This window comes from Cydia pomonella, chromosome 1, assembly GCF_033807575.1.
Source record: "Cydia pomonella isolate Wapato2018A chromosome 1, ilCydPomo1, whole genome shotgun sequence".
NCBI lineage: Eukaryota > Metazoa > Arthropoda > Insecta > Lepidoptera > Tortricidae > Cydia > Cydia pomonella.
Window position 1 is genome coordinate 40,041,693 of NC_084703.1, and position 25,794 is coordinate 40,067,486.

At 37.3% G+C, this 25,794-nt stretch overlaps 1 protein-coding gene across 2 annotated transcripts in view; it reads right to left on the reverse strand.

Moving 5' to 3' along the window:
* Window positions 1–25,794, reverse strand: part of LOC133523174 (beta-1,4-glucuronyltransferase 1) — a 73,923-nt gene that overhangs the window by 32,566 nt on the left and 15,563 nt on the right. Inside the window, exon 2 of one of the 2 annotated variants that reach the window (XM_061858655.1) lies at window positions 1,494–2,260. In XM_061858655.1, coding sequence (XP_061714639.1) covers window positions 1,494–2,074 — 581 coding nt within the window. In that variant the 5' untranslated portion in view covers window positions 2,075–2,260. Of the gene's footprint in view, window positions 1–1,493; window positions 2,279–25,794 lie in introns of both variants that reach the window. The other variant, XM_061858658.1, reaches the window with a different exon arrangement.

The window sequence follows — 25,794 nt, forward strand, 5'->3', positions numbered from 1 at the left end:
CGTACATGACAAAACTACAAATGGTGACCAAAAATGCAGACTAAGATAACAATAATTATTGCTGAGATCAGTTTACCACGAACGTGACTATTTGCCTATTAACATTTTTTTTCACAATACCAGCCAATGTTGTAATAAAAACAAAGGCTGACGGTATATGATCAGATTTTGCCGGTTTTTTCTTATCCTCACGCGGTCTGTAACCTTCTATTTCTTAATTGTTAAACTGATGAGAACAGCCACATTTAGTTTAAGTATTTTTTTCTTATTATCATCTATCCTTGTGCGGGGCTGAATGGCCTACAGTTTTGTGTTTTACGTAGTATGTACTATGATATATATCATAACTATCATAAGCGTATATTTATGATGCAGGTTATTTTTATCATACCTTAGATTATTTAGGTAGCTACTGGAAGTAAAAGTAGTAGTGAAAATGATACATATGTAAGTCTAGATAACTGAGACGAAAGTTACCTCGTCGCTGCTGTCAGCGGTGGACTTATACAGGCTGGACAAATAAGAATGATACACTTTGTTTTTAAATTATAATTACATTAAGTGGAAATTTTTATAAAAAATTTTTTCATGAATATATTATTCAGGGTTGGCAATTGTATACGGAAGACAATTTCTGCCAAATGTCTACCACTAGCAGCAAGCAATTTTATCTCAACTGTTTCTGTTGGTTAAAACACGTTGTTTGCTCGATTAATTTTGAAAAAAAGTGACAGTGATTGGCACCCAAATTCCCCAAATTTTGCAGCTCTTGACTTATTTCTGTGGGGCTATCTAAAATTACGTGTCTATGCCAACGAGCTGATGAAATTTAAACAGTTAAAAAACCGACTATTCGACACAAATGTACTAAGATAATGCCAAAAATGTGCGAATAGATGCTGAACATTGGGATGATAAGGGCTTACATTTGCCTGCTGTTAGAGATGGACATATGTCAGACATTATGTTTCGCATGAATTTGCCAACCCTGAAGAATATATTTTTAAAACAATATTTAATAATTTTTGAACTTAATACAGTTAAAATTTAAAAACAAAATGTATACTTCTTATTTGGCCACCCTGTACGAGTACATAAGTGGTTTGTCAAGGCAACTGACGAATGAAAGTAGACTGTCGCAAAATTTCAATGACGGCAAATATGTATCACGTATGTAGTTTACTTATCATTCACTTGGATGGAACGGACTACGAGGAATTTTACTGAGCCTTCATTCTGTTTTTAATAGTGACGTCGAGGTTGTATTGTTTTACTTGTAGGGTATTGTTCAGCATGCCGGGCGGCAGCGAGCGTACCTACGTTGCCAAATAAATCGTGAGCAAAGTGACGACACGTTTAATTGTCTATTATGAAACCAAGAAAAGAATTCTATCACTTAAGCTGTCTAACCGGCGGACGTTGAGTTGATTCAATTAACAATCTACAATTGTGAGCCGTGCATTAGCAAATTAAATTTCAAATATTTCGCTCACCTTTCGACGAGTGGCAGGACGTTGTCGAGGAATTCAAAGCCTGCGTGCGTGGTGTAGGTGATGGATTCGTGACAGAGCACGACACCGTGATCAGCGCGCACGTAGTTCTTCAGTACCCAGAACTCCCCTCGCTGGTAGGTCACCGGCAAGAATTCCCTCTCATTACAGTTCAGCAGAGAACGTAGACGCTGCAGTGTAGCCTCGGATAAAGCGTTCTCGTCGACTATGTCGAGACCATCGCTGGTTATTTCCGACTCCGACGGGATCACAATAGATGCCGTGCTCGAAGCAGTCTTGTTGGTAGTGGCCATAGTGGACGGTGTCTTCTGAGAGGTGGATTCATCGTAAGTTTTGAGAAGAGTTTCAGGTCTGGTTTCCGTCTCGTTGCGGGCTTCGGGTCGTCGCTCGTAGAGGTACCGCAACTCGGCGCTGCGCGCGGGCTCCTGCTGGTCCACGGCGACCGGCATCCAGTCCACTCCGTTGCTCGTGGTGCCCGAGAGGTGCATGGCCGCGTACAGCAGCACCGCGATGTTGATCACGATGCTCACTCTAAACACCAAGTTTCTCCGGTTGCCCATCATTTTGGCAACGATACACTTTACACTTAGGAACTATATATTACTTAGTAGACGGCAACGTCCTCCGTCGCCCTCTAGGACGCAGTTTCCTGTAGGGCTCTGTTCGTGTCAGCATCACAGAATCCACAGATTATAATGTACAGGCGCTGGCGGGGGCGCGCGGCGGGGGGCCGCTGTCGGGAGCCAGGTCTGAAACAATTGACACACCTTCGTAAACAAATGCGATACCGTTCTTGTATGTCATCATTAACAAGTAACGATAGCAGTTTCTTACTCATTATGCACAGGTACCTAAGGGAAATGTAGTAGGAAACAAACGTAGGTATTTTAAAAGAGTGAGTTAGTTACGTGGCAACAACATTTACAGGCATAGGTACACATGTGAACATATCTTCGAACACTACCAGTTTTAAAAGGAGCTTAGAGGACTGTATGTATTATATTTACCTACGTACGGATTTGCTTTATGGTTTGTATATAAAATGTAATTTCATTGGCCTTAAGTGTAGTTTCATAATTTTAATATACTTAAGAGGTATTAATAAACGATCGCGCATAATATAGGAATGAATACGCAATTGGTACACCCATTTAGTTCGTAAAAACAGTTGCAATAGTATTGGAGAGCGTTTATCGCCCGAGCCTCGTTACTCAGATGGTTATCGAGTCAGTGAGCTAATAAAATGTATCTAGCAGCGTATGTAGACCCGCTCCCGGCACCGCTACCCACGCGAGCCATAGACTACCTCTACCTCCTCCGGTACGCTGCATTATACGAGGGGTGATTCAAAAGTAATGATGATTAAATACTTTTAGTGGATGAAAACAGTAAAAAGAGGTATGATTTTACAAAGCGATTCCTGCCTAGTAAATTAAAAAAAATATAGACCTGTTAGTGAGATAATTCTATTTATTCGTGAGTTATCGGAAAAATATACTTCCGTGTGAAAAAAATGCATGTGTACTAAAGATATGCACCTTGATTTTGGGGGAACCTTGAGGTACTCTACTTCTCCGTATTCCACAGCGGCCGAACAAAAGGCAGAAATGCTGCAGTGGCAGCCATACGTCATGCAGTGTTTAAATTGCTAGAAAACGAATATGGGGGATTCGGCAGATCTAGCCTCGAGCGTCTCAGAAGCTACAAATTTTTGGATGATAGATCATAGCGAAGTAATGGTCGCTGTGAAGGCATGTTTTAAGGGTTAACAATATATATATACTTATATATATTTTTAATGAACAGAACTAGAAAATCAATGGTCTATGTGAGTAAGCTTACTAAAAGACTAAATTGAAAAATAAAATATGTTTTTATAATGTCTTTTATACTGATTATTATGATTTTGGAGCACCTTTGTAGAATTATCAGATAAACATTAAAATAAAATCTTGGCACTTGATGGCCATCGCACCCTGTCCCCGAAATGAACTACCTATATCAACTATTTACCATTAAATTATAAATAAATTCACTGATTAAACATTTCTGTTTCGTGTTCTGCTCACTGTAGGTACAGATAGGTCACGACAATTTCTAACGCCGAGTAATACAAGTACCCATACGAAGACTTAAGGTTACCTCACATAGGTATATTTGCCAAATGCTACCTCCCAAACCGTACCACTAACGGCTCGATTCGACTTTAAGATACGTGAAAATTTCGGACACTGACATATCCGATCCATATCGTATATTTAGCAAATTTTTTACGAAATTTAAAATTCGGATCGGGCCATAAGTTGCATTCCAAGTCTACCTATGGAACGAAATGGGAATGCCATCGCCAGTGTGCCGTAATACTGGTAATATTACGAGATTTACGACTATTTACATAAGGCTGTTAATTTGAACCATCTAGTGTGTGTTGATCTGAGACGCAAACCAGCACTTCCCTCAAAACAGTGGAAATTAAGTGAACTTGTCCGTTCAATGTGTCTGAAAATATCTGCATCGTCGAGATTGTGGCCCTGAGGCATTCGACTAATTTTTACAATGAGCTTCTAATATAATTTTTTTCAAACTCGGTGGGTAGGGTGAGGTGTCTTCTCCATATAATTTATAACCTAAAAACGCCAAATCTTCGCAATATTGCATTGAATTGATTTCTGTCAGCCTACCCATCGAGGTTGAAAAATACTATAGTCATGTTGTTAATTCTACAAGAACAGCGTGCGTGTTAAACGTACAACAGGGATATTGCCTGTATTTAATAATACATTACGATACAAGTTCGAAAAACAGAAAATTACCTATTCGCACATGTATCGTACAACGTTTATATCTATTTTCGACATAGTTACGTATATGTATATTCCACATGTAATGTAAAAGAAATTGTTTCACACCATGCACGAAATAAGGCACCAGAAATTGTTAAGAAACTTAACAGTTATTTCAAATACATTTAAACTTATTTGTTAAACATCATTTAAATTAATAAACAGATAGACTAAAACTGTGAAATTATTGTTACTTATGTTTTTCATATAAATTCAAAGCTAATCATTTTGACAGTTTGAAAGAAGGAATTTTAAAGTAAGCAAGTGTCTACTTTTACACAAGTTACTTATGTAGTAACTATGAATTGATAATGTTAATAATGTCCAAGTGGTAGTAAACAACAAAACACAAGAATAACTCTATTGATAGGTAGTGTTGGTACTTGAGTAGTAAATAATTACGAGGAATGAACCCTTTAGGTATTCATGCGAAATGTTTGCTTGTTATTAACTGTTTTGATACCGAAACACAAATACGTAGTGTAGCAGATTATCCTTGTAAAGAAAAAGGAAGCCCCCTCACTCACAGCTGGAGCCCCGCAGCGTTTCCAAGCCCAAATAGGTATGAGTACGCCGTAGGTACTTACTGAATGTTAGCGTGAGTTTAACACGACATAGAAATTTTCCATGTTATTCGACGTTCGGTTAATGCGGTGGTTCGTGTTCGGACCTTCCGGCTTTACTTTGTCACGGAGGGCTGGCACAATGGGTCGTAAGTTCCATAACGACCAGGAATTTGCCTACAGTGAATTTAAATATTCAGTTTTCCCAGCAGCGTCTACAAATGCATGCGGTTCAATAAGCACCACTAAAATGATCGGAACGGCCCTTTCATGATCAAGTAACGGTTCACTGCATTCATGTCATTGTGCCAATCATGTCATTGTTTCACCGCAAACTCATCCAGAATGTAACCTGCAGTTTTGGATTTGGTATGTCAGTCGTCCGGGTCACCTGATTGCAGTCATCCCATGCCATTGACACCACGACTATGCGACAACTCGACGCATCGCGTGACCACGAAGTCCACGAAGGGTGGTCGTCGGTATTTTCCACTTGGTTTTGAACGGATGACAAAACGTATATATGGTAAAAATTCCGACACAATAATTTCAATTCATTTCGCTTGACCGTCGTATTTACTTAACGTGAAAATTACAGCTCAAAGATCTTAAGTATTACGTGGTATTAGCTAGAGCTATTTATTTATCTTACTTCAACTTACAGAACTGTTGGTTACCTATCTCAAAAGGGGCAAGTATGTGGGAGTTGAGTGTATTGATACCCTACCATTGGATGTTTAGTTCAGCTACGACAGTGCCTGTACTAGCAGTGTGTTTATGCATCTAATAGAATATCAATGCCGATTTCGACGTTTGTGTCGTAACAGCTGATTAGCGACAGCGAGTGTGCTCATCTCGTTATGAACCTTCGTCATCTTATGTAAGTAAAGTAGTCACAATAAACAGTTACCACATTATGGCACGCGCGGACAGTAGATATTCAAATCGGACTTGCGCACGACCTTCACGGGCGAAAGTGTTTTACTTGGACGCATTCTCTAGTAACACCTTAGCTTTGTGCCACTTAATGGATCGAATATTGAACTTCCTAGGTGTTACGATTTTTGTAAACAAATTCCACACAAAACATTTTAAAAGCACCTAACTCTTATAATGAAATCAAATGAGTACATCAAATTGTGTATAAACACTCTTAATTTTTTTTACAGTATCAGCCCAAAATATTAAAGTATATCACATTTATTTGTATTTACGAAAAGCTAGTAAATGTTCCGTGTTTTAAAAATGATTTTATTAACGAGTGTTCAAATTAACTTTTCAAAGTGCAATTCAATAAGAATGCAAAGGTTAAACCATGTCACCTTTGTTCACGCGCTGTTCGACGCGACGGTGTCCCAAGTCTGTATATACGGTTCCATCCTATTCCATTCCAATGCATTAAGAGTAAATCACAACATAGGTATTCGTATATGTCAAGGCTAGTCAAATTTATGTGTGTTAGGTAAGAGGGTTAGAGTGACAGAATCTGTCGCAATCTAAGAATTCTTGTTGCGTTTGAATCGGTTCCTTTGAAAAGATGAGATAGGCAGTTAAGTCTTTAACTGTTTTTTCTCCGAGCGAAAGCTGCTTCTCAATCGAAATACCTTGATACCGTAATGCTGGTAGCAAAGCAGTCATAAAGAGATCGTTATAGGTAAATGCACTTCGTCGGGTAATTGGAAAGGAAGTCGGTTGGCGTAATATAAATTTATGTTTTTATTTATGTGGAGGTAAGTACATGTAACATCCCGGCAATCTATGGTGCTCGAGCACGGGAAGTCTGACAGTAAAAGTAAATTGCTCGATTCGTTTATTATTCGAGCCTCGAAGACACGAGGGAGGGATATGAATATGAGTTAATAACGTATCAGGTCATTTTCGACCTCATACCCGTAGTTATAACAGTAATGACACCCATGAAAGGACTAATTAAGAAATTGTTCACCTTATTGTAGCAAATTTTTTTGGCACGGAAAGTTCTTCAGTGTGAACATTTAAAAAAAAAGTAGTGTTCATGGGAAGTTGTACGAATACCCACCACTGCATTGCTTTTATCGCTGACTGTACTTTTCTTTCCACAAGCAACTTATACTAATCGAGTCAATTCTAAAAACCCCAAATACAATTAGGTTACGTTGTTTTAACACAGAGTTCCTATGGCCACCTCCTGTTTCCATCATGAGATCATCTTGATGGTACCATAATATTGCATTGTCACCCGACTTATTTACTGTATGCAAATTTTCAGCTTCATCGGAAACCGGGAAGTGGGTCAAATTTAATTTGCATGATTTGATTACAGGCAAGGGGACAGATGAAACTAAATAAAAGCTTGTAAAAACATGTATCAACTAAGAAAAATCAATGCAAACAGCCAATTATTAAAACCGCGCCTACACCACTTAGTACAGCGATAATTTTAAATTAATGGATAGAGTGAGATAAGGAGATCAATTACCTTATTTGTATCGCTCGTGAATTTCCGTTGTGTATGGCCGTGCGAACACCGCTTAGTAAAATCAAATACCAATTATATATATATATATATATATTTTTTTTTTTTTTTAATCTCAGGTGTGTAAAAACAGTGAAATAGTTTATATTGCACATTTTGAATGAACAATGGCAGTATGCGTTATTGTTCTTTTTTTTTAAACCGGACTAGTGCGAGTCGGACTGAGGGTTCCGTACAAATTATATTTTTATTTCTTTTATTTTTGACACATTTATAGTTTTCAGATTATTCTCTGCATTTGTAGTGTCAGACGATATTATTTGCCAAAATTCATAGTTCTAGGCCAACGTGAAGTACCCTATAAATTTAAAGCGAAGTATACGTTTTCTTGCGGAATTAACGGCCATAAGAATCTTTTAAATTTTACGTAACTTAGAACTTTTTTTTTCACAGCTTCAAGGGACTGAAGACCTGAGTATATGGTTTTAATTTAAATTCCATACCTCCACGCGTTCACGAGATAAACTGTCTTAACAGACAGATGGACGAATGGACGGTCGGACGGACAAAAAAGTGATCCTATAAGGGATCCGTTTTTCCTTTAGAGGTACGGAACCCTTAAAAACGGACTTACTAGTCGGGAGCAAATTTTTGTCGGTCCGTTAACAAAAATATTTTTTTGATTAAGTGAGAGTAGGTGGACAGCAGATAAAACAATATTCTAATTAGTTACCTAATCAGCATGTTTATGTATTCCAGATAAGAGGCGAAACTACGCTACGTTATACTGGCTTCAGTCATTGGCGAAAAACGTATCAATATTGAAAAATAACGATCATAGGTAGAATGAGTGTTTAGTAAATTCTCAAACCGTGGAGAACATTCAACATTTTTAAACCCAACGGAAAGGAGACGGTACTTACAATTATGCATTTAGATATATCTCTACATATTAAATATATATAACAGTAATAATAATGTTGTCAGGAATTTCAATATTTTAAATTCAGTGTGGCCCTATATTAAGGCGCTGATACGAATCATCTGCTTATAGGTATAATCTAGACACATATTGGACGCATGTGTCTGGATTATACCCAATCAAATTCAAAGAAAAAAGATGTGTGACATTACAGTGTGTAGGTATTGTTGCAAAACTATATTATTTAATTTAATCATGCCTTCCATTGTTTTATACACCGTGTTTTTTCCGTGTTTCCTGAGCTTAAATTAAGTAACTTTCTCAAAGACACCGGTATAACTCCATTTCGGAGATAATAAATAATTTATTTTTAAATTATAAGGCGCCTACGAGCGTGTACACTTACCTTAGGGCCTATTTCCAAATAGATTAGTGTTTAGTACGAGTTAATACATATGCTACTAAAAGTAAGTACTATCTCTGACGCTCGATGTTCGAAATTACATTGATGTCACAGTTTTCAATTGTTTAGTTGAGTTAAATGTAATGCACGTGTTACAACAACACTATATGCAACATTTTAATACTTTTTATATATTTTTTTTTATTACCTATGCCATCTAGTTTCTTTAAACGTACTTACTCATGCCCTGAAGTTGACGTAATTCACTAAAAACACCTTCATAGAGTTAATAAAATTATCTTATCTTTGCGCAAGTAAGGGTGTAAATAGTCACATTAAATACTAACGCAATGCGCATTTACTAAATATAAAACTACGATAGTATCCGAAGAAATAAAGCAGTATGTACGTATAAGGCCCGTAGACACTTAGTACGTTTTCGCGTCCACCCGGACGGATGACGGTAGACCGACCGGCTTCATTGCTGAACTGTTCCGATCATCATATAGACCGCCAACTAGTTAGTTTCGGGCAACCAGCATAACTTTGAACTTTGATTAAGTACATGTAGACACACATCACATTTATACTTGCTAGTCTTAGTCTTACGTTCGCCTGCAAGGAGAATAAGGGCCAGGAAACGTAGAACGTGGTCTGCATCAGAAATTGCTTTTAGACTTCGGCTCAGTCACGCTACGCCTCGAGACATGGGAAAAGCTGCTCTAGAACTATAATCAAAAAGTTAGAATTTGCGAAGATCAACATCCAATATTTCAAGGGGATTTTGGTTGCCTGTGATGAGCTGTTAGAGCTGTAATTAGTACCTATATTACGATATCGTGCTTAATGCACTTCAGGCATGTTTCGTAGCATCAAATTTACGTCGGCTTTAATAACTTGCTGTTCACAAGGTTTACCTAATATTATATTGCTATTTAGGTGCTAAGCGAATACTCGTACATTTCATTAGGCAAGTGAGTGGTAAGTAGGTAGTAATAGTAGTAGTAGTAGTAGTAGTAGTAAAACACACTTAGAAGTTGATTTCTATGTACATATATATTATATAATTGATAGGGGTTCGAGGACGGAGAACGAGCGTGTTCTTCAAAGCTAATAAGTAGCAGAAAGTGTCCAAATTTTCCCATACAATTTCGTACCTCCGTTATCGCCATAGAAATGGATAATGATATCTATCGAAATTGGCGTTGCATCTTCGTAATAATTATCAAGCATTACAAACATTAAATTTTCCAGTGCACGTCGAGCCTTGGGTAGCAGAATTAACGGATGACAAGAAACGTGACACGCGGCGTCGAGGACGGCTCTATTGTGCGCGGAAGAATCATATATTATTCGTACACAGCGAGCATGCTGGCTTGTGTACCCGAGCACATAAAAGTTAGCACTGGAGCAGATTCATTGCACTCATACTTAGGTACCTCTCATCTGCATCCCGCACACCTTCGAAATCGCACTGACATTTTTTTGGTTATTGATTTCGATGGCTGCCCATGAAGTAAAAGAATATATACAAATAATAACATTACTATGAACATGCTTTCATTAATTCTCTTTTATATTATTATTATTATTGTCTGTCTTTTACAAATTCTCGGGACCATGGGTTCCCGGACATTTGGAAGGCGTGCGTGGGGCCGAAGCCAACACGTAGAGGCCCCTTGTAATAAGACAATTTACTCTAAATGTAATGTGACACCAACCGACGATTATCCCTGTTCACACTATAGCAGTGCACCCAAGGACAAGCCCCGGTTAGTGTAGGACTATTGTAAAAAAAAGGGTACCAAAATAAACCGGGCTATTGGGTTGAGTTGCAAGTGGACTGGTAACCGAGACTATGGAGAATACTATGGCACCTGCCCTGATCATATGTTTTTAAAAACACGACAAAATGGGCAGGTGGTGACTTGCCAACTCACAATATGGGTCCCCGAAAACGGCCGCTCGCACGGAGCGACAAGGGGACAACATTGCGTGAGCGGCTCAGGGTGTGGAGAGGTGTGCGCCGCTTTCTACCCAGTGGCTGTAAGCAGCCACTGTGCCAACTCGCGTCTTATGCAAATTTCACTTCCACCCTGCGAGCATATAGCTCTGACACCCCACTCTGGACGGCCGGTAAAGGCAAGCCAGAGGTGAGAATCCTGCGGCCCCTGTTCAGTGTTCACTCCAGCCGGCCAATCAAGGCAAGCCGGAGAGAGGGACCTGGCCGACTCTCGGGGGTATGGGACCCAAGGGACGTCACTTCCCATTCAGCTCGCCACAAGCTGCCCTGGGGGCTTATTATTATTTCCTTTATTTATTTTTGGTCTTAGGCTAGGTCATTTATAATATGAATATAAAAGTAAAATATAAAAACACTCACAAAACAATACAAAATATATATAAACACATTATAAAAAACCTAACCTAGGGTGCCGCCAGCAGCGGGGCAGGGCCCAAGCTGCCGGTGGTCAGGGCCGCAGAGAGAGGAACCGGCGGACTATCCGCGCCGTGTCCAAGATCACCGCCTTCTGCATCTGACAAGGCGTTATCTGTATTCTGATTATTATTATTATTGTCATTAATACCTAGTACCAGTTTTATTAATTTATTACAGTATTTATTTTTATTTTAGATTCATTATTTATTTTATTTAATGACATTGTTTATTCTGATTTGTACTTTCTAGTACCAAAATTGTTAGACATTTTGACATTTTTTTAAATTTTTATTGTACAAATTAATGATCACTATAAGAATAGTAGTGTAAGCTCAAATGTGTATTTACACTGTAAAACTTGTGTAAATGAGATGAACAAAAATAAGCTAAAGTAGACTGAACTAAGATATGTATCAAAAGTAAATTATAGTAAACCTAAAATACAAACTACCAATTTAAAACTAAAATATTATTATAAGTATGACAAAAGCCAAAAAGTTTCCTTTACTATGAAAATCACAGTCAATATAAAATTATTGTTTACATAATAAATTACATTGTTTTACAATATTGTGTACATAAATAAAGTTTCAAGAGCTAAGTCTCAGCTGAGCTGCTCTCATATGCATCAAACCTTCTAAAAATAGTGAATGTGCCTGACTCTTCGTTATGCAATGCCTTGTTTTAAAATAGAAGTGCTCAGTAAAGTCGTTCCGTATTTGTTTCGTTCTCTGTAAAATTACTCTGCAGATACTCTAAACATGTTTTATAAATTTTATGATAAACAGCTTAAAAAAAACATAAAATAAAAGCTTTTAATAATAATAAAAACACATATAACTTAAAAACGGGAAGGTTTAAAATGCTATAAAGGACAGCAAAGGACTAGAGCTCGTAACCTTACGGAGTATCGTAGTACCATTAACCATTACAAATTGAACTATATCCGTCCGTTACGATTTACGGTTCAATTTGTAATGTGTAATGGTCAATTCTAATTAACGTTCCGCCAACACTGAGTAGCACGGCCGTACAGTACAGCACCTTATGTAGGTACGCACATTTCCCCGCAGTTGCGTTGCCAATCGGTGCTATTTATAGGCCGTCTAACTTATTTAATCTCAGCAGGGGAGTAGACCTACATTAAAAAGTCCATAAGAAAAAATAAATATAGCATCAAGCACCGAAATCAATCATGTTGCCGTGAGCTATCCATCATTATGAACTGTACCATTAGATGCCGACCGACTTCCGAGACCCGATGATGTTGTAAGTAGGTAATTCAAATGTCGTAAGGCAAGATAGGCATCAAGCGACCTGAAACTCTTGCAAGGGGCACCTTCAGAAACCTGTTATCTGGCTGCATGCCTTAGATGCTCCCGAAGAGTTACTTGAGTTGTTATGTACAACGATTTTTTGCATCACGTCGTTATGGTTTTGTTCACGTGCAAATCCTAGTACTCCTATGTTGTGAAATGCGCGTAACAAAATAATATGTGACCGCGGCGGTTGGCAAAACGTTCCACTTTGTCGCTTGTCATAAGGACGCCTTGTCAGGTTATTCGTATAAAGATACAAGCAAATATCGTCCTTCGATCACATATGTGGATTTCCAGTTTGACAGGTTACTCGTCAGCAACACAATTTATCCTGTGGAGCTCTAACAATCTTACTCACCATGGACCACAAGGCTGAAGGCAGAGGTCTTCTGAAAGGCGCCCCCGCCTTTACTTCCCCAGTAGCTCCTTTCAACGTCCGAGCGAAATGTAGATGTAAATACCTCGACATCGATTGTTAATATTTTGAGCGCGTTATGTACCTAGATAGTTAGCTAGGCTCACCCACAAAGCCTGACAGAAGACTGCGATGGTCGGCACGTCGCGGCTAATTTGCCAGGCACGCGTACTCAATTGCCTCATAACTTGGAGGTTTGTCATTTCATTTTATTTCTAACCGTAATTCCCGTGGCACCTCACTGCTCACTCTGTGTGTAATAAGGTATTTTACGACTAATTTTATGAATAAAAAATATAACCACGATTTTATGACGCTCTCTGATCTATAAGATTATTACTGGTATTTAAAGGGCGTAGATTATGAGTTTATAAAAAGCTTTTAAAAAATGTTAATGTTATATATTCGAACAAAATGGCTTACCTTGGTATGTAGGTATCGTAAGTTCGAATAATTTATATAATTTGATTTGTATTTTGAATTAAATTATTTGTACAATTTGTATGGGTAACCAAGTCAGCCTGGCTAGAGTATTTAAGACGATCTAATGTTTAAGACGAGGTATGCCCAGGCCGATCTAAAGTATAATTCGATTCTATTGTATCTAAGTACCAACTCTTAAACAAAGACGCGTAGTTATCTTGCTTCGTAGTCGTGCATAGATAACGAAGGTGAATTAGTTTAAGAAAAACAATGTCCAGCTAATTTCCAAAGCGAAAAGCACAAAGAAAGCCTTTTATAAACTCAGTGCCAGTAAGTGTCTGTTTAAACCATTCAATTCAATATTTAAGTGATGGTGAATGCGGTTAATTTACTCACTAACCGCACTAATGTTGTTGTAATTCGAATCGTGACGCTGGGTACCTAAAACGGTTTTTTGTAAGTTATTGTGCGCGATGCTTCCTTTGGGAGGCAGTGGCAATGTTCGCCACAGTCTTAAAACAGGTAGGCCGACGACCTTCGGCTACAGTGACTCATTATTACAACGATTATCTCAAGATTCTCAGAAATTCAGAGGTTGTTGAACAATTAGCTCGAGATCTGCCGGATCTGGCGTTTAAGTTGTTCGGATAAATTTGAAAAAACATAAAACATTAAGGGTACCTATTTATTTTTAAAAGATAACCTGCTACTAGTGGGAAATACTATTCAGTTTTTTGAAGGCGGATATTAAACTTACAAAACCAAGATTGTGACCACCCAGTGGCTAGAAATATTATGATCAGTGATCGGTTTTTTGGATTCGACATGGGGTGAACGACCTCAATCATTATGTTAGTATGGATATGCCCCGGGAATCCGGGCTTTATGTTGTTAGAAAAGGCAAAAAAATACAATGTGTTTATTTTATTACACTTTAAAACATCTAAGTAGCTGATAGACGAGTACTTACTCACCGTTCTTTTGTCTAAATAGAACAAATGTGCACAAGTGTTTACACTGACACCTCATTTGCTGCCTCCAAAGCGGCACATTTTGTACCGTTTGGATAAAAGTTCGGCGAGTAAGTACGCGTGTCTATCAGCTAATATATGGTTACTACGGGTTAATTGTTTGAATAAATGAATTCGTTATCAAACAGTCAATTACACTTCTTTCAACTGAGAGGTAGTTTGAGAAAAACAATGTCCACAATGTCAAATGGTTTTATTGCTCACCAAAAATAATTAGAACTGAAATCCAGAGAAAATAATGAAATGTCAATGTCAAGATTTTGAAGTATTTTTTCCATCATGACAGATATATAAGCTAATACTTTGTGGAGGTTTTAATATATTTTGCTTTAAATAAAATGTTGAGATTAGGAAAAGAATAAAAGTTTTTGTCTCAACTGGTTGCCATGTAAGAGTAAAAAATTCCTTAGAGATAATTTAAATTGTTTTATGTTTGTTCGGTATCGTGGGAAACTGTCGTATCTATATTAACTTTTCTACTTGATATCCCGCGAGGGAGAATCCAAATAACCGATCACTGATTATGATTTATCTTAGTAAACATGGGTTAGAGTGTGCAATAAACGAACATAAAACGTTTATCATCCGTTCAGTGGCAGACGATTCACGATTCATTAAGTAATCTAACATAACTATACAATTAGACTCGGATCCAAGTAGCCTTACCACTACTGCCTTATTAGTGTCAAACTGATATATTCGCTAATGTCTGCGTAACTTACTGTCTATAAGTACATCTCACTCGCAGCGAGTAAGTTACGCTCACGCTATAAACTGAAATAAATGTCATATACTAAGAAAAAGTGACCAAGGCCTCCAGTGCCCCAGGCTGGAATCGAACCAGCGTCCTCTGCTATCGCGGCAGGTGCCTGAGCGACTCGGCTACCGGGGTCATGCGGCATTGGTCGAATTTTCCAAGTACATATAGTACATTTCTTACTGAAGGCTTGCGGCGTCTCCTAGCCATCCCTAAGGTAGAACAGTATGGTTCGACCTGAGTTGATCCAGTTAGAAGGTTGAGGTGGTTTATATAGTAGAGTTTCTACTTGAAATAAAAACAAAATAAAATATTTTCTGAAAATAATTTAATTTGTTCTAATACTTCTAATAGTACGCTCATGCTAGCGAATATGTCAGTGTGAAACTGGTGGTAACTTGGTAAGGCTAAAGGACACGGCAACAGTTGTTGTCAAACTCATTATAATCTCGGTACTATTCGTTAGCAGTTCCTTGAACCATTCGTGGACCTTATTGCAACGTTATAAGGTCTAGCAATGGTAAATTAAGCGTGTTTTATTACTTACTACAAAATCTATAAATGCGTTCGTCTCTAACAAAATTTGTGGGACTGAGCTCGGTGCTCACGTAAGACTGGGTATGGGTATGGGTTTTTAAACAGCGCGCCAAGCGGGACGTTTTGGAAAGTCAAAAATCTCATACAAAATGACACTTAACGCAAACGCGTACGTCACGTTTCGCTGTCGAAAATATTTACACTAGGGGTACTGTACCCCTAGTGTAAATAAATTCGATTTCCAAACGTGACGTACGCGTTTGCGTTTAGTCTCATTTTGTATTGGATTTAGAAAGAGCGCGCCAAGCGGGACGTTTTGGAAACTCAAAATCCTATACAAAATGAGACTTAACGCAAACGCGTTCGTCACGTTATGATGTCGATCAAAGTTACACTAGGGGTACTGGTTGCAAATATTTAACACGTGAATGATATGATAAAAATAGGTATAGTCTAAATATTGACCTTGAACTGTAAGCAAGAAGTTTCAAATTGTTACGATATGTTATGTAGATTTAGTTTAATAATTTTAACACGTGACTATGTGTTTGGTACAGTTTGTCCTTTTCTGTCGGTGGTAACTGATAAGGATGCGTGTAGCACGAATGTTTGCAATGGGCTGTAGTGAACCAACAACTGCACCGTCGAAATATTCAAGTGTTATTTCTAGTAATTATTTATTATTATTATTATTATTGTAGTTTGTGGGCCTTTGAATGCCACGTCGACCAGGCATTGGTCTATTGTGACAGCCCTTTAAAGTTCATTACTGATGCCCGTTGAATCCAGGAAATTCCAGATTCTTTGGGCCGTAATGTTCTGTACCTCATAGGGTTGCAATACGTGCCGCCCTAGGTGGGTACTTATTTTTGACATTAGTGGTCCACAGGAGCAGAGAATGTGCATTGCAGTCTCCTCTGACTCATGGCAGAACCTGCATGTCGCGTCTTGTTTCTTTCCGATTTGAAACATGTGTTTGTTCAATTTACAGTGTCCAGTCAAAATTCTAGTCACCGCGCAGGCTTTGTGTCTTTTGAGCCCTAGAAGCTCCCTAGCAGTTTTGCTGTTGAACCCTTTGATTAGAGCTTTCGAGTGTTCTTGTCCTTTTACGAACTTCCACCAATCGTTTGCCCTTATTTTTTCTAAATTGCTGAGCAGTGAATATGCATCCCGTTTTGTGATTCCACAGAACGGTTCTATATTTCTAGTATATTGTGCTCCCTAATTTCAAAGAGTTTTACTGTGGCCATTTCACGAACGGCATTAAACTAATATTAATAATCCACTAATTGTCTCAGGCCATAATTGTAAAAAAAAAACACTAACTGTCAAATCGTCTGGGTTTCCATGACAACACACTAATAATATCAGCCTAATATGGTTCGAGAAATGGACTCTTGGTGCAGTAGTTTCGGAAAATGGATATTTAAAAAGTCATAGTGCTTTTTTGGATCACAGTACGACTGCCAAAAATTTAATCAGCAAACTCGAGTCCTTTTACGAGGGCTTGTATCGATTCGAATTCTGAGTTTTCGACTTACGCTCGATAGAAAAATATATTTTTGGTACAGAAACCTAAAAAATCACGAACTAGGACTAAAATGCATTTAAAAATGTGTTACAAATTATGAATAAAAGCTAAAAATATACAAATTGCTTCTAAAATCGGTAATATCATGATAATTTTATCATTTTGAGGGAACGTATCGATTACCTTTTTATCTAAGTATATCAACGTACAAAAAATAGAAATGAAAAAAACATGACATCCGTGCTTCCGGTGATATTGTGCGCGCGAGCTGCAAGCGAGCGCGCAATAAGAAACTCGATGTGTGTAATGATCATAGCACACGCGTTTCATACGACGTTTTTCAACACACTTGCGAGGAAATAAGTATTAAGTTAGTATGCAGTGTTGCATCTGTCATACCGCCTACCCCCCCCCCCCCCCCCGTGTGTTGAAAAGTAAGGTACGCTCACGCTATCGAATACATAATAATTATGTATTCGATATGTCAGTGTCAAACTAGTGGTAAGACTACAGTTACAATGGTTAGCCTGTAATGTACATTTAACGTAAAGGCGATGGGAATGCACGTTAAGGCTCGCGTGAGGCTTATAATCTTTGATCGAGTCGAGGTCACTTATCACACCGAAACAACTAACTTGTTTTCGGTATGCACACTATAGTTCGTGTCATCCACGATAACGCGCAGATTTGTCAAATCTAACTTTTAATAACATGACAATATGAGTCAAGGCACGCGTCTTCGTGAATGACACGATCTACATATATAATTTAAAATAAGTACAGTAGGTTAAATATATGAAATAAATAGGTACGAGTAACTGTATGAAACCTACCACATATAACCATGGATTTATCTGAAATATTAAGACATTAATGATACACATATCCGACAAAAAGATATTTAAGTTAAAAGATATGTGGTTATGATACTCATACTATTTATTGCATTCATGTATAACATACAAAATAATATATATATGAAACATGAACCCTGTCAGGGTGTAGCAAATTAGTTATTTATATATATCTTAATACTAAATACATGCAGTTTTAAATATATCAAAATAACAATAACAAGGAATGGAATCAAATGAACATAAAACAAAGGCAACTCTAATTATATCTATAATCTACTCCTAAAAATATAATAATCGTAAAGATTATGAAAGATCGATGGGCATGGATACAAACAGGAAACATTTTGAGCTAAGACTTTTTTTCTTCTTAAAATTCATCTATTGAGTAGTAGGCTTTATTTATTAGTAGTTGTTTTTTATTTACAAATATGTGGTATTTTATTTTACTTCTGATTTAATGTTATTGGGATGATACATGGTTAAATAAAACTCACAAACTTTAAATTTTAAATACACAGGAAATGTTCACTTGTAATTTTCAAGCCATTTAATTATACATATTATAAAATTCAACATCAGTCAACGACCCAATTCTCATAGTTTGTATAGCCCCAGGGGTGCCAAAAGGCCGCACGCGACGGTATTCTTCTGTAACGGTGTCAGCGTGGTATCGCCACCCGAACGTATACAAAAAGGCAGTCTTTGTAGACATTTTTTCAATATGTTTTAAATAAGAGTCGTTTTAATTCTCTGTGTACATATACCTGATACCCATATGAGAGAGGAGATAATACCTAGTCTAGCCTTAAATTCTGTTACATAGCTAATTGTCTTTAGACACTAGGGTATGGAGCTATTATTTTATAAAGTTTTATATACTTAATAAAATAACAGATAACGATTAAAAAGTCCTCAATAATTATTTAATGTTGCCAGCCCTTACCTTCATACATACCTTTTAAGGAATAAGCAAAGAAGACCTAACTTACGCACCGTTTTTTGTGGAAATATGACATTCTGGTTCTGAAAAATGTTATTCAGTACCCCTAGTGTAAATATTTTCGACAGCGAAACGTGACGTACGCGTTTGCGTTAAATGTCATTTTGTATGAGATTTTTGACTTTCCAAAACGTCCCGCTTGGCGCGCTGTTCAAAAACCCATACAAAATGAGACTTAACGCAAACGCGTACGTCACGTTTCGCTATCGACTAAATTTACACTAGGGGTACAGATGACCAATTTTTTTTACGATACACGACAGGCGATCATTGAGTCCAATTTTGAAAAAGTGCCTTATTTTAGTGAATATGCTTGCCCGAGTGTAATAAAAAACCGTGTGAGGCTTAAATTTAACCTATTTGCAACACGATATTCCAGGATAAAAGATTGATCTTTTGTTAATGTCCATACCTAGAAAACGTAACTCCTACTCCCCAAATCTGGACATGAATTATTTTTATTTTTATTCTAGGCAAGTCAATGTTTGATCCTCTGGGTAAAAAAAAGTTATGTATCTTAGATAACAAGGCCTGCTCTACGCGACACATAAAAATAGTTTGTTACAGAAAATTATAAATGTTTTGGGGTTGAAATTCCTGACAGATGTGGTGATAAAGTCCTGCTAATTTTTGAGGCACGTCGCTGCTTCATTAAAAATCACGTATTTACTCAAGAGATGACAAAATCGATTAATCATTAAGTATTTTAAATTCCTGATTAATTTGTCTATATAATATATAAAAATTGTTTAAATATTTTTTAATGTATATTTGTTATGTATAAATAATTTTCTAACAGAACATATGAATAGACAGGTATATTTGTAAAATTTTAAATGTTCTGTATAAACTTTAGGCTAATTACTTACATTATTGCCGAGAATAGAAAGAAAGGGATTGCCTGACAAAATATAGTTTGGCCCAGAACTGCCTAATTTCAAACATAAACAGAGAGAAAATCATACTGTCTTTATCTTACGCAAGTACTAGCACCCATAAGAAAGGGATGAGTAGTATAATTTGACTTCTCTGATTGACTGACAAGTTGTGTTTGCCAGACTATAGTTCTGCAAGCCCTGCTGCTCATGTTTTCCTGTTAAAAATAAGGCGGTACAAAATAAAAAGAACTTACCAGAACTTGTAAATTGCTTGGTAAATTGTATTTTTCATCGATTTGTTGATTGATTAAACTTGAAATTTATCATAATGCCTGAATAGGTTTAAATAATTAAAACTACGTGAATTTTGCAAGCATGTGCACCAAAGAACATTTATAATTGCTACGTTCTAATGCGCTACATGCGAATTGAAACCGAAACTGATCAAAGAGCATAATCATTACGAAACTGACATGAGGTTATGTCAAAATTGTTAAGTACTTCCAGATATGGAAGGTGGAGGTAAAAATGAAATCTCCATGTACCAAAAAGTGTCATCAAAAAACCTTAAATAGGTGGTGCTAAAATACCTAGAATACTTGAAAAAAAAAAACAAATCCTAGACAGCGCAATTCACTCTGTCAATAACGCCTGGGTTCTTAGCTACTCTAGCGCTACTCTGGAGAGATTTGGGACTATTATTTATAGCTGACAGCTGGACACTTTTGCAACAGATCTACCAAAAGAGATTTCACTCCTTTTAATTCCACACTCCATACTTCCAGATTTAACATCTACGTAAAGGTTCATTTTGTCTAACAAACTCGTTGAAAAAATATACGACTTGAGCTCTCTTTCTCGGTTGCGTTACGTGTGCTCTTAAGGCCCCGTAGCCGTAGGTTAGTGTTCGTCTCTCAGTCTCAACGTGAATTAGATGGATGTGGGTTCTCGGGACCGCGGACATCATGTTTTTGAATTTTAATTGGTTGTAAATTATAATTTATAAAAAAGAAAAAGTAATCGATTAGTTCCCCCAAAAATGAAGTTGCGCATTTATAGAAGCAATTTTCATATTTTTAGCTTTTGTGCATAAATTGTTACAATTCACAAATTTTTAAAGAGCGTTTTAAGACCTAAGTTGTTAAAATCCTCCTTTTAGAAGGTTAAAAACAAACGGATATTGCTGTCACACCCTCTCGAAGACTATCTTTTTTGGGCTAACGACGATAGTAGGATAAAATACAATCAAGATCCTCTTATAATTATGTCTTGAGGCTTTTAGATGTGTTTTAAAAGATTAGATAGGTCGGTACATAAATATAAATATAATATGACATGATTGCTCCGCTTATCATGAAACTGAGTGCTTACAAAATATTTACAGACGTCGTCAAACATATTAAGTTAGAACAGTCAATATACTAAGGTATTTATGATTTAAAAAGCGAAGAAAAGCTAACGAAATATATGCGGCACCTAATAGAGGCTTCCCAAAAGTAGGTAGACACACAAGATACACAAGATAAGTCTGCAACAATTTCGATAGCACACGCAGTGCAAGTGTTATTTATACGTCATAATTTCATAGAAGTTTGACGTTTAAAATAACACTTGCACTGCGTATGCTATCAAAATCGTTGCAGACTTATCTTAGTCTGACTCTAGGTAAGTTCGCACTCCGGCTACCAATGAGTTTCTTTGAACTTGTGTATGGGATTTTATATAATAAGATCACTTATAGAACACTCGAAACGGGAAAGGTAGAAATCTGTCCTGAAATTAGATACCTATGGTAATAAAAAGGTCCCGTTTTCATTTCCAGACCATATGACGTTTGGGGACATGTAGGAATAACCTCAATTTTGGAAAGCGTGTTTCATCATGGTTTCATCCTTCGGAAATTCGTCTTATCATTTGCTCTTTGGTGAAGGAGAACAGCGGGGAAACCGGCTCCTTTCAGGGCTCTATGGTTATTTTGTTTGCTGATTTTTGGGATGAGATACCTATATAGATATATGGGAGAGAACCGAAGTCTGGGCGTTTAGGACGCAACGGGAATGCGCTTAAATGAAATAGAGATTCAAGTCAGGTAAACAAAGCAAAAAGCAATTTGGAGCAAAAAATTGGCTGTTTTATACTAATCATACTTAAACATTTTGGCTGTCTGACCTTGACATTTTCTATGGGCGAGTAAATTAGTTGATGTTGATGTTGTATAAGTTACATTTCAGCCCATAAATTATTGCAGATGACTAAATACACTGTATTTTTTATTACTTATTAAATCATTACGAACCAATAACATCCGCAGTTTTTTTGGATAAACTCATAATCCGACATTATCATATACAATGGCAATTCCAGAGCCTGTCACGATGCAATTTGGCCCTGAAATAGTGTCGCTACAAGCAGCATTCATATGGCAATAATGTGCGTTGTATAGTCAAATAAAATGTCATTAACGGCTATGTCGACGACTAATTACCAAACATTATTTAAGCCTTTAAAACAACATTGTTTATTGGCATGCTACGCAATCCTTCGTCCTTTTATTGATGTGTTTTATTATAGGTAGTATTCAAAATATTTCTTCAACGACCTTGCTAGTAAAATAAATTAGTATGTACCATTGTAAGTCAGCAACATGGCGGAGGGCAAATAAAATCTTGTCAGGATTATAGATATACATTCTGACGTACATATAAATATTTTCTCTGTAGAACGACTGTTGCACTATTATTGGTTCATTAAATGGGTAGATTGATTACGCAATTCACTAAACGGGGTCAAGGCAATATGAACCGTGGCTGATAATGACTTAGATTCTGACCCAGAACTGTCGCACTGAAAAAGAAAAGTAAATTTGTTAAAACGGAATTAAAAATATTGTTTTATCGTTCGTATAAACAGCTGATATTTGTAGATTGTTTAGTGTTGAAAAGCACAAGCCGACCCACACTTCGTACGTGCTAAACTGCGTTGGCGCCGAGCCAACGTGCTTTACGAGCTAGTACCTACAGTCACGTCAAAGCATGACTTTTTTGCCATTTCGTTGATAACGCATGTTTTACAAGCTTTTACCTATATTTAGTTTTACCTGTCCCGTTGTTTGTAATCAAATCTTGCAAGTTAAATTTGATCCACTTCCCTGTTTCCGATTGAGCTAAAATTTTGCATGCATGTATAAATCGGATGACAATGCAATATTATTAGGACATAGAGCTGATCTGATGATGGAACTGGAAGGTGGCTATAGGAACTCTGTGATAAAACAATGCAACCTTATTGTGTTTGGGGTTTTTAGAATTGTCATTGGTATTAGTTGCTTATAGAAAAAAAAAGCGGCCAAGTGCGAGTCGGACTCGCCCATGAAGGGTTCCGTACCATTTATGACGTATTAAAAAAAACTACTTACTAAACCAATTTTCGGTGGAAGTTTGCATGGTAATGTATATCATATATATTTTTTTGATTTTTCATTATGTTATTTTAGAAGTTACAGGGGCGGGGGGGGGGGGACACATTTTTCCACTTTGGAAGTATCTCTCGCGCAAACTATTCAGTTTAGAAAAAAATTATATTAGAAACCTAAATATCATTTTTGAAGACCTATCCATAGATACCCCACACGTATCGGTTTGATGAAAAAAGATTTTTTGAGTTTCAGTTCTAAGTATGGGGAACCCCCAAAATTTATTGTATTTTTTCTATTTTTGTGTAAAAAACTTAATGCGGTTCATAGAATACATCCACTTACTAAGTTTGAACAGTATAGCTCTTATAGTTTCGGAAAAAAGTGGCTGTGACATAATCGGACAGACAGACGGACATGACGAATCTATAAGGGTTCCGTTTTTTGCCATTTGGCTACGGAACCCTAAAAAGTACAGTCCGCGATAAAAGCTTGCACCAAAAATGAAATTTTTGCCAGAAACTTTTTGTCCCTGAATTTACATATCTGCTCCGCTGCTGTTCTTTTTGGAAACCTCAAAATGTATTAACAGTGACATGATAAAGTAATCATAGTAAACGCGAAAATACCTAGCTACTATTTATTTCATGCACACTTTTGCTTAAGTGCAGATCAGTTTCACCGTAGAGATTACAGTAATTTAATTATGCATATTTAAATAATACCGTTAACGTTACGTACGCACACGGATTGGTCAATGTGGACAGTATAATAATAACCATTGCCTCAATTTTACATCTTGGACCGGCATTAAGTTGTAAATTTACATTTCGAAGAAGCAGGTGATTTTTTTTAACCAAAATCAAAAGGTTCAATGTTCTGTTAGTACTGAACTATTTTTTTCCGTTGTATGTTATTTAGTAACTTACGTTGGACGAGCTACGTGCAGAAGTAATTATAGATTATTACTTGTAACATTTTTAGGGTTCCGGATCTCAAAAGGAAAACCGGAACCCTTATATCAGGGGTCACCAATAAATTCCTTAAGGGGTCCGATTTTTAAAATAATAATGAATTAATGACCATCGCGGTCCGTTTCTACTTTAGTTTATAAAACAATAAAAAAATATATATAGGTCGGCGGTCCGGAACCAGACGGAGTATTATGCAGTTTGCAAACAGTTGAAAATGACTTCCAGTTGTAAAATCTCAACTAGTAGGGCTGCGGACTGGACGCAAGCGGCGCGCTACGCGGCGAGTCGTAAATCATGGCCGTTCATACATTTGGTCGAGCGCAATGTATGATGTAGGGCTTCCAATCTCGGTATACCGAGATCTCGAAATACCGAGATCCCGCACGATTTTTCACTCCCGCTTACTGCGGGATTCGACATGCGGGATCCGCGGGATTTGCGGGATTGAAAAGTATAACGGGGACACATGCTTTTGCGAGCGCTGTCGAACGTTAGCTCACAACGCTCTTAAGTCAATAGTGCCTACAAGCGTAGAAGCAGAGCGAGCGTTCTCTGCTGCCGGTTATCTTGCCAACAAGATACGAAGCAGTTTGGGTGACGAAACGTTAGGGATGTTGTGTTTTCTGCGAAAACATTTCCAAAACGCAAAGTGATTGCAGTACTTTTAACATTTTTGTACTTTTTTTAATAAATGCTATTTCATGCTATGCTTTGTTTCACTAGGTCACCTACCATGCTTTGTTTCACTTTTAACCTTTTTTTATCAACAAACGCGGGATCCCTTTATACCGGGATCCCGCACCAGAAAAAAATCTTGGTCCCGCCGATACCGAGATCCCGCAAGGGCATGCGGGATTGGAAGCCCTAGTATGATGGCCTGGATTTGCCGCTTGCCGCGCCGCGCGCCGGTGCCGCTTGCGTTCATTCCGCGGCCTAAGACGCAAGTGATCAATAAAACATAGTGTCAATTTGTACGCTTGACTCGGCTCATTGAATGTCATTCTTTAATTAAATGATTGAATCGTATCATGCGCTGTAACCAGATGCGTGCGACTGCTACGGTTGCCATTGTGGTAAATTAAAATACAAACAGGAGGAACATCTTATAACTATTGCAAAGATATTTGAAATATTCGGTAAAGGTTCTATAAACACATTCGTAAACATCTATTATATAAACAGTAAATGTTTACTGTACTTGTGTAACAGAAACAAAGGAAAATGATATCAGACTACTTATAACCAAATAGGTAAGAATAGGAATTCTAAACGCTAAACAATCAAATACTGTGAGATGCTATGCTACAAGATGTTGTTCTTCCGAAAGATAGTATGCGAAGGCTATTTTAAGACGTGTGAGAATGTGTGTTCTTGATGAATTCTGTAAAAACCTTGAAAGTGAACACGGCGGACTAAGACGTTAATAAAAACTGAATCTTTCTACTTACCTATCTATTGCGCGCGTCATATGATTTTTTTGATTTGCAGATGTAATGTGCACATCTGCGTTATTTGATATACAC